The following is a 10,561-nucleotide window of genomic DNA, read 5'->3' as shown; positions in this document are numbered from 1 at the left end:
TGAAATGCCGCTCTTGTTCGCTTTGCCTTTTTCCACGCTTATATTATTCCAAGTTCTCCTCCAATCTTCTCCTCAGTGCTCACCACCTTTTTCACCAACTCCTCTCCCGTTTTTTTGTTCTTCTTCTTCCTTTGCATTTACTTCTGATTTGCAGGTTCGTTTTTTCCGATTCCCTTGAGTAATCAAGCTTTTTGTTTTTTTTTGTTTTACTTTCTGGGTTTTCCACCCTGTTTCATTGCTTGCTTATATTCTATATGTATATATTCTTCAATCGCCATGGTTATTGAGTTGGAATTGTGAATGCACTGAAACACTTCTTTTTCTCTTACAAAAAAAAACTCAGAGACCAGAGAAGGTATCAAATCCTACCGAGGAAAGGCGATTATTATCTGTTGATTTCAATTTCAAAATATCTATTTTTCTTAGACTCTGTGTGTGTGTGGTACATGGAACTAAGTATATGGTTTCGTTTTTTCGGGAGAAAGATGATAGGTGTTGTTAATGTTATTAGTTTAATATTCAATAATACATTGAATCAGGTGAAAACTCTAATTCTTATTCAAAGCCACGTAATAAGGACTAACGAATAAATTATTTTTGTTGAATACGGAACTATCTATCTTTTTACAATTCAGTCCCCGGTCCCTGATCAGATTATGAATCTCTCATGTTTTAGTAGATTTGAGATTGTCACGCTTTTGTTTATTCAGAAAAAGACAATAAGTCCGAGCGGCCTGTTTGTCCCTTTTAATGTATATTAATCTATCTGCTTTTGTGTTTTGATGCAACATTGAATTTGAAACTGAAACTTAGTTGGCATTCATTTTGTAGGCCAAAAGCAAACCAATCCTTTTCCCCCCAGTGGATCCCACTAGCACTACAACCATGATTGTGAACGTGAAAGAATCAACAATGGTACGGCCGGCGGGGGAGACTCCCCGGCGGAGCCTCTGGAACGCCAACGTGGACTTGGTGGTACCAAGGTTCCACACCCCTAGCGTTTACTTCTACAGGCCGAACGGAGCGGCCAATTTCTTCGATCCGCAGGTGATGAAGGAGGCGTTGAGCAAGGCCCTGGTGCCGTTTTACCCCATGGCGGGGCGGCTGAAGAGGGACGAGGATGGAAGGATCGAGATTGATTGCAATGGCGAAGGGGTGCTCTTTGTTGAGGCTGAAACTAATTCTGTTATTGACGATTTTGGTGATTTTGCACCCACCTTGGAGCTCAGGCAGCTCATCCCAACCGTTGATTATTCCGGTGGCATCTCCACGTATCCACTCTTGGTTTTGCAGGTAATGATTTTCACCTGATCCCTTATTTATTTATTTTTATTGAGTGGAGCCATATCTTCTGGTCTGATTATAGCTATAGCGTTTTCCTAAACCATTGTTTACAGGCTTAAAGTTTATATAAAAATTGAAACAACAAAGTTGAATCTTTAAAATTTATTATGTAATGAGTTTAAATCTGATTAAATTTTTATTTATTATATGTAAAATTATAAAAGAAAAAAATACTTTATTAATAATATAATTTATTTTATATAAAAATATTTTAATAATTTCTCAATTAAATTGGTGTTTTTGACATCAATTCAATCAAAAATATAAATATAAATATTTAAAATGATAAAAAAAATATCAGGAAAGGAGAACAATATGTTATAAATATTTATTGTAAATTTACCTAGGATTTATATTTCACTAACCTTCTATAGATTTACATAAAATGGGATGGGATGGGATGGGATTGTGTATGAAATACAAACCACTTTATTTATCCCAAAGAATTTATTATTTTGGTTTGGCTAATGATTTCTTTCCTTGTTTTTGCTTCTTCTTCTTTTTTTCTCCCCCGTTTTATTTAAAAGAAGAATGCAACAGGCTTTGTTCAAAAAAAAAAAAAAAAAAGGAATGCAAAAGGCAAAATAGCAAAAGTGTAAACTAAACGGAACCTAAAACCAGTGTCAATTTATTCAAGGGGCGGAAAAATGCAATCAGTGACTTGTTTTTTCTTAAGCATGACTTATAAACACCAATTAGGAGGACCATAAAAGTTTTACGAAATGCAAGATTAAAAAAAGAGTATGTATCACCAATCAGTACCCCTAGAATTCCTTTTATAAGTTGCTATGTTGGGGGTTACCTATTAAACAAGATAGCTATATTGGTGGGCGAGTCCCAACTGCCTACTTGGTTGATAGGCTAAAAGTTTAGTGGAATGAAAGTCATGTTCAGAGAAGGAAATAAATTGTTGTAGTTGGTGGGCAGCATCCAACCATCCCACTGTGTTTATGCATTTAGTTTTGGCCTTTTGGTGTGAGAGAGCATGGAATATCTTGTATAACGTAAGTTTACATAATAATCTTTCCTAAGTCTGAGTTTTAATATGTTAGCTATGTACCTTGTATACATGGACCATTATTTTTCATAGCATAACTTTCTTAAGTTGTTGAATAATTATTGTTGGCTGCCCTGTATAAGAATTCGGCATTTTGAGATTGAGGGATCATAATTTGGTGTGTTTAGTTAGTGTAGTCTTCATATATGGGTATGTGCCCAACATTACATGGTTTCCGGCATAACCTTATGATAGATGGTACCCTGCAGACAAGAGATAGGCAATTCAATGCTGTGTTTGACAGTTTAAAATTCTAGGTAGATGAGCGTTTAGAGACTCTGTTTCCTTCTGTGGTGATGCTTAGAAGAAACGTTTTATTTGGTCATATTTTAGGAAGTCAGGTCCAGAAGGTGTGATCATTATTATGGAGAAAACAGAAAATGCAGTAACCTCAGTGGAGTGGGTGAAGTAATTAGCAAAAGCTTAGTTCTATTTCGGTGGAAATACTTGGCTCACATTTAAAGATGAACCTGTATCTTGTAGATCATGGATAAATGCGGTCCAACTAAAAAGGTTGAGTAAACGTGTTCATTATAGGATGAGGGTTCTTTGGTGGTTGCAGACCACCTAATAAATCCCTAGTTGAAACATGAAAAGTGGTAACTGAGATCTACCTACTTAAACTGCTTTGAACTCAAGGGTATACGTTGAAGTGATTGTTAAACAGCCTTTTTAGTTTTACCTGGATAAGAATGACTTATGTCATACTTGTAGTTATTATCTTAGAGAAGGATCCATTAAATTGCATCCTGCATGCTCAAAATTGGTTGACCTTTAATAACCAGAGGTTTATGATCAATAGGGTCAAATCTAATTGTATATTTCCAGGGCTTTTATCTAATTTAAGTTAGGGTAATCCCCATTTTTCAGCATTGAATATACTTATATTTCACGCTCTAGTGCATGTATTTCTTGAACCTTGGAAACAAAATATGTAATAAGAAGCTTTTACCTACAGTTAGAGTGGAGTTTATCTAAATGTGGTTTTTGGCTTTGACTCCGTTCAGGTCACATATTTCAAATGTGGTGGAGCATCACTAGGTGTTGGCATGCAACATCATGCAGCAGATGGATATTCTGGTCTCCACTTCATCAACACATGGTCTGATATGGCTCGTGGTCTTGACCTTACAATTCCACCATTCATTGATCGGACCCTTCTTCGTGCCCGGGACCCCCCACAACCTGTGTTCCACCACGTCGAATATCAACCACCACCGGCAATGAAGATTCCACCCCAGTCCACCGGTCCTGAAAGCACAGCAATCTCCATTTTCAAATTGACCCGGGATCAACTCAATGCACTCAAAGCAAAGTGCAAGGAAGATGGTAACGATGTTAACTATAGTTCATACGAAATGTTGTCAGGTCATGTGTGGAGATCAGTCTGCAAGGCACGTGGACTTGAAGATGATCAAGGGACTAAACTGTACATTGCCACTGATGGAAGGGCAAGGTTGCGCCCCCCACTCCCACCTGGTTACTTTGGGAATGTGATCTTCACTGCTACCCCAATAGCAGTGGCAGGGGATCTACTGTCAAAGCCAACATGGTACGCTGCGAGCCGTATTCATGATGCATTGGTTCGGATGGATGATGAATATCTAAGGTCAGCCCTTGATTACCTGGAACTTCAGCCAGATTTGTCTGCACTTGTACGTGGTGCTCATACTTTCAGGTGTCCGAACCTTGGGATTACTAGCTGGGTTAGGCTACCAATCCATGATGCAGATTTCGGGTGGGGCAGGCCCATATTTATGGGCCCTGGTGGAATTCCTTATGAAGGGTTATCTTTCGTATTACCAAGTCCAAACAATGATGGGAGCTTATCAGTTGCCATCTCCTTGCAAACCGAACACATGAACGTGTTTGAGAAGCTCTTTTATGACATTTAAAGGAAGAAGAAACCTCGTATACAGTCCATGTAGTCTTTAAACGTTCCTTTTTCCCAATTTTTGTAATACTTGTTTATGTTATAAAGTCTCACATTTCACTTGAAATGTACCTCAAATTCAGACGTCACTGGTCACAAGCCATATGCTTGTGCATAGAAAAAAGAAAAACTTTGGACAAGTTGTATTACTAATTTCGATTCAATATCGATGTTGTTGAACATTGTGACAACGTTAGCTCACAATAGGAGGGGAGAAAATGGGAAATAACTAACATCTATATGTGGATTGTTTTTATCTGTGCATGCAAAGTTGGGTAAACAGGATACAAGGTTTGCGCATCCCTACACCCACGTTGTAGTGCGTGTACACCATTCGTTTTAAATTTAATCTCACCGCAATCCGTGTTTCAATTACATTGTGGTAGACCATTAATCCTACTGCACCCTTAATTATTCCACTCCTTATTTTTGCTCCAATAATAATACTTTTGCTTTTCATTTTAAAATAGAATCGTAATGGCCAAAAAACTCATACTCATTCAGTATTGAGATTGGAAGAGAAGACAAAAAAGATAGTGGGGAGACTTGAGCATTAACTTAAAATTTTGTAACTTTTTCAACAATATATCATGAAAAAAATGATGATGTGGTAGGTCTAGTCAGCAATAAGTTGATGAGATAACGACTTAATGATAATTTTGAAGAATTTTTATAGAGACGGTGACTAAATTGACAAAAAAATAATTTAAAGCAATCAAAATAAGAACAACTCTATTTTAGGGTGTTTAAAGACGTAATTTACCCTTAATTATTTTACAATTACTTTATATTGATGTGAGACTTTATATATACGTGACCGTACATATGACTTAGTAAGTTGACACGAACTATGTTAGGCTTAAGTGTTTTTGGCCCTTGAAATTAAAAAAAAATCAATTAAATTGTTCCAAATTTTTTGCACCCAATTGAACCATGAATTAATAAAATTGGCCAAATAGGCTCTTTAATTAATATTGACTGTTACAATACTAAAATGGCACTCCATGTCAATCATAGTTGCTGACGACGTGTCACGCTAGTAAAAATTTAAAAAAATTATTTTTTGAAAAATAAAAAAAATTAAAAGGAGTATTTTTTAATTTTTTTTGTTGGAATGAAACTAGACATATGATTGTCCTAGTTCATTCGTTTCAAAAATTAAATTTTAAAACTTTTAAAACTTATTTTTTTAAAATTGTAATTTTTAAAACATTATTAAAATTTATAAAAATTAAATAAAATTATAAAAATCATTTAAAAGTTGACTTTTAAACTTTATATAATTTAGAAAAATTGTCTAGAATTTTTAACTTAACTTTTAAATGGTTTTTATGAAATTTTAATTTTCTTTTGAACTTTCTGATTTTTATTTGATATTATTATAAATTTTAAGTAATTTTTTAAAATTTATATATTTAAAAAATTAATTTTATAAAAATATTTTTTAAATTAAAAAAATTAAGCTTTGAAACGAAGGAATGGTAAGTGCTTTTCTTTGTCTAGATCCAATTTTCGATCCACCTACACGTCTTGCTTTTATTGCTATATTGGGAGTTACTCTACGTCTTGCTTGACGTAAAATAGATAGTGAATTTGTTTCTCTTTTGTTGAATCTTTTTCAAGGCTCGGTAGATAATTTAATAAGCTAATGATTTTTTTTTCATGTTTTAGAATACGGTTAACCAACATGTTAACTAATCGATTACGATAAATTGGAGCAAATTTTACAGTTTTTTCTTCTGCAATACCTCAACGTGGCATGAGCGTGAAAGGGGTTCAATAATCTATTTTCTTTTTACAAGGGATAAAATCATTTATTTTGGCTTTTTGACCCCATCTTATAGGGTGGATCTCGAAAGGTATGAAAGATCTTCCTCCAAGCCGTACATACGATTTTCATCGAATATGGTTTTCCATAGAATTTTATATGTATCTAGGTTCATTCCAGCAAAAAAATAATCATTTTTAATTTTATTTTTGTTGACTTCAACAATTGTCGTTGGCATAGAGCACCATGTCAAAGCCTTTAACAGTGGTGTCAACTCTATAACAATCATCGTTAGTCAAAATGGCCAATGTAGTTTGTTTTATAAGTTTACGACTCAATTGGGTGCAATAAGTTCAAAGGAACTTAATTGCTTTTTTTAAAAAAGTTTGAGGGCCAAAAATACCATTAAGCCACTATTTTATCTTTCATGTCATGCTTAACAAATACTTATAAATTTTATAAAATTATAAAAATTGGTAAAAATTGTAACAGCCCGTTTTCAGTGAAATTGAAACAGTTGTTTCGGGACTACAAATCCGAATCCGAAAAGAAAATTATTTTAATATTATTTCATGATCTAAATTATAATAGAAAAATCGTATGAAAATTTTATTAAGAAATTTTACCGATTACATGTCTAATTGATAAAAGGACCAAATTGCATGAAATGTAAAAGTTGGGTTCTAGTAGCTATAAGTATCAAATAGCTATGGAATTCAAAGTTTGAGGTCCTCATATGGCAAATAGACCATTAAGAGAAGTTAGTAGATAAGGATGGTGATTCATCTATGGAAATTTAATTAAAGAAAATGATGAAGTTGGAAATAAAAGATATATTTCCCAAATTTTTTTTATGGAAACCCTAGCTAAGAGAAAAGAACTCAAGCAAGCTTTCTTGGCTTAATTAGGTATGAATTCTTGTCCCGTTTTTAGTAATTTTTATGTTTTCGAAATTGTAATAGCATAATTAAGCTATTTTGGGGATTAATTTGCAAAGTTATCAAAGTTCTAGGACTTTTCCAGGGGTGAATGTAGTTGAACTATGAAGTTTTATGGTAGAAAATGAAAGGTTTTTGACAGATAAACAACTTTTGTTAAAGGAATTTTGATGAAAATGTGATTTAGGGACTAAATTGTAAAAATGTAGAATTCATGGAAAAATTCTAATTTTTGTGAAATACATGGGCTGCTATTGATATATGTAAAATTCAGCTGGACTTGGAATAAGGATTAAATTGCATGAATTTAATTTTCTGAGCCTAGGAACGAAATTGTCATTAATTAAAAGTATAGGGGTAAAACAGTAATTTTACATAAGAAGTGACTTGGATTGAATTGAATGTAAATTATATTAAATTAATGTTAAATTTACTCGTATAGATCCGGATAGATAAAAAATGGAGTTAGATCGTGGAAAAGAAAAAGTATCAGATTAGTAGTTTACAAGTCACAAACAATTGTCGAGGTAAGTTTGTGTAACTTAATTGTGTATATTTATATGCTTAAATTGAGTGTTGAATATGTAAATTGTGTAAATGTCATATATGTGTATGTAATTGATCTCATAATTGAAAATCCCTGATAAATAAATAAGTCCCATTTGGATAATGAGATTCGATGGATACAAGGTTCAGTTTCCCGAAACGGTAGTTTTCCTGCATATATTGCAGACGTACCGTAGCTCAAAAGAGCATCCCGTTACAAGCCCTCTCAAGCTTCCCATTATAGTGTTCTTGCGAGCTTCTCGTTAAATGCTCTTCGGAGCATCCTGATTGGTTGTGACCCTACATGTGTTGTGGGCACACCGCAGCTCTTATGAGCGTCCCGTTATATGGCTTTTCGTGAGCTTCCCGATTATAGGCTTTGTGAGCTTTTCGTTAGTGCTCGCTTGAACTTCCCGTTATATGGCTATCTGGTGCTTCCCGTTAATTGCTCTTAAGAGCTACCCATTAATTGCTCTTTGGAGCTACCCGTTATAGGCTCTTTATGAGCTTCCCGTTACAAGGCTCAATGAGCTTTCCGTTATAGTGCTTGAGAGAGAGCTTTCTGTTTAAGTGCTCATAAAAGCACTCCCGAATATGAATTGACGGATTTATAGTATTGTACACTTCAGGTGTACTACCCAAGTATCTATCGGGATTTCAAATGATTCAACGGGTGAAATTCTGGCATGAGAACATGTGAAATCAAATTGAAACTATTATCTGTATATGCATGAAATACTTGGAAACTCGACACCTGATGAGCTCATCCTTGTTCTTGTTATTCACATGAAATACATGACTAACATGTTTGTTGAGGTTATATGTGTTAGGCTAATTGCCAAATTGCTTTGGATGTATTATGCATGTTTATTGTATGAGTAAATGAATGGTAAGATAATTTCCCGTTATACGAACTTACTAAGCATTAAGTGCTTACTCAGTTGTATTTCCTTTATTTTATAGTACTCGGAAGCTCGTTGGTTTGGAAGTTTGGCGGAGATCACTCACACTATCCACCGGCCCATTTCGGTACAATTATGAAACTAATTTTGGTTATAATGGCATGTATAGGTTAACTTGGCCATTGTTGGCATTTTAAATATTTTGGTTGTAACTAGCCATTGGTATGGCTTGTATTTGGTATATTTTGAAATGTGTATATATATAGCCTTAACATGTTTGATGTGTGAAATTGAAATGGTTTAATGATGGTAAGCATATGGATAAATGGACGGAGATAGCATAATTGATAAAGTATGCATATATGTAAATTTGATCAATTAGGTAAGATTGAGTATAGGAATACATGTGATGAAGTATCATGCATAAGACTTGGTTTTGGCTTGGTTTAAATGTCTTGAATTGGTTGGTGAATGTGTTTAAGTGTTTATGTAGGTGGAAGGTGAAATTGGGTGAGGAATAAGGTTTGGAAATGGCCTTATTTTGTCCACACGGGCAGAGACACGGCCTAACACATAGGCGTGTGTTCTTATCGTGTGTCCCCTATATCTTAAAAATTTAAAACAGAATGCTCAGGAATTTTCACACGGCCTAGTACATGGGCGTGTGGCTTGGCCGTGTGACCCTTGCACTTAAATGTATTGCAAGTCAGAGAGTTACACGAGCTAGGGACATGGTCGTGTGTCCTGCTTCAAATACCACACGGCCTAAGACACAGGTGTGTCACTTGGCCGTATGAGCCATACGGCCTGACCACACGAGCGTGTGTCCACTGCACTTAGGAAAATTTTTAAAGTTTCGCGAAAAATTCTCTGAGTTGCCGATTTAGCCCCGACTTGTTTCTAATATATGTTTTGGGCCTCGAAGGCTCATATAAGGGACAATATAATTAATTTATAATTAATTTTTGATATGAATGTTAAGTAATATAAAATATCTGAGTTTGATCTGAAAACTCTGATAATGCTCCTAAACCTTGGTTCGGTGACGGATACGGGATAGGGGTGTTACAAAAACACTTTTCCAATCCATCTAAAAAAATTAGAACAATTTAGAAAGTGAGTAGTTAAGGACAATTAATCATAATGTTAATATTTTAATTAATTATACATATTTTATTGGTATAATAATTGAACCCTTGATGTTTTTATATTTTGGATAAATGTTGACAAAATATTGAATATTGCGGGCTAATTTTTTAAATCAAGGACCAAATTTGTCAAATGTGTAAATATTATAGGCTAAATTTGTTAAATGAAGATTAAATTGACAAAACGTGTAAACTTTGAGGGCTAAATTTTTATTATACCAATAAAAGATACGTACAATTCACGAAAAATATTAACATTGTGTTTAATTATCCTTAGTTGCTAATTTTGAAAATTGGTTGAGGCTAAATTGCTCTAATTTTTTTGAGAGGAACCAATTTACTCAATATTAAAACGCAGAGAACTAGAGAGGTTCTTTTCCCTAAATAATTTGTACAATATAAATAATAAATATATAATATAAATAATTATTTAGTACATTTAGTAAAAAAAAAATGATGCAATAACGAGGCATATTATACATTGAAGATAAAGTAAGTTGAAACTTTAAAATAATATAGAGGAAACCATAAACTCTAAATATGATCAGTAAAATAAGATTTTTTATTTATTTATTTGATTAATTTTTAATTTATGGCGTTACAGATCACATGATTAAATGTGCTGATATAAATAGTTCTTTGATAGGTTTATTTAGAGTCCACCGGATCCAGTTACGAGCTTATTAGAAAGAGATCTCCACGGGTCTATCTCCTCTTTTAAGTATAATTTAACTGTTGTAATCGTTTAATGGTTTCTTTTTCTACAAAAAAAAAAAATCTCAACAACTTGTTATCCCTGCCGACGTTCGTTTACCAAATAGTTGTCCCTTAAACAAACAAATATAGTGTTTGATGCTATACTTAGAACCGATCCCAACTCAACTGGGCATAGCCAATTACCGATAGACATTTGTTACTTCATAGG

At 33.9% G+C, this 10,561-nt stretch overlaps 1 protein-coding gene across 2 annotated transcripts; it reads left to right on the top strand.

The window, feature by feature from the left end:
* On the top strand, window positions 1-4,525 carry LOC105769369 (shikimate O-hydroxycinnamoyltransferase). 2 transcript variants are annotated; one of them, XM_012589963.2, is made up of 3 exons: window positions 1-154; window positions 832-1,293; window positions 3,409-4,525. In XM_012589963.2, the coding sequence occupies exons 1-3, from the start codon at window positions 5-7 to the stop codon at window positions 4,294-4,296; spliced, it is 1,500 nt and encodes a 499-aa protein (XP_012445417.1). In that variant the 5' UTR covers window positions 1-4; the 3' UTR covers window positions 4,297-4,525. The 2 variants fall into 2 exon arrangements, with proteins under 2 accessions (XP_012445417.1, XP_012445419.1); XM_012589965.2 differs by lacking the exon at window positions 1-154 and adding an exon at window positions 179-355.
* Window positions 4,526-10,561: the final 6,036 nt, after the last annotated feature.

This window comes from Gossypium raimondii, chromosome 5 (assembly GCF_025698545.1).
Source record: "Gossypium raimondii isolate GPD5lz chromosome 5, ASM2569854v1, whole genome shotgun sequence".
Classification (NCBI taxonomy): Eukaryota; Viridiplantae; Streptophyta; class Magnoliopsida; order Malvales; family Malvaceae; genus Gossypium; species Gossypium raimondii.
This window is presented reverse-complemented; position numbering and strand designations above follow the sequence as displayed.

Excerpts from the sequence above, each read along its gene's own strand:
- LOC105769369 (XM_012589963.2), top strand. The coding sequence starts at position 5 with ATGCCGCTCTTGTTCGCTTTGCCTTTTTCCACGCTTATATTATTCCAA. Across the intron at positions 155-831 it reads CATTTACTTCTGATTTGCAG|GCCAAAAGCAAACCAATCCT; the intron begins GTTCGTTTTTTC and ends TTCATTTTGTAG. Across the intron at positions 1,294-3,408 it reads ATCCACTCTTGGTTTTGCAG|GTCACATATTTCAAATGTGG; the intron begins GTAATGATTTTC and ends GACTCCGTTCAG.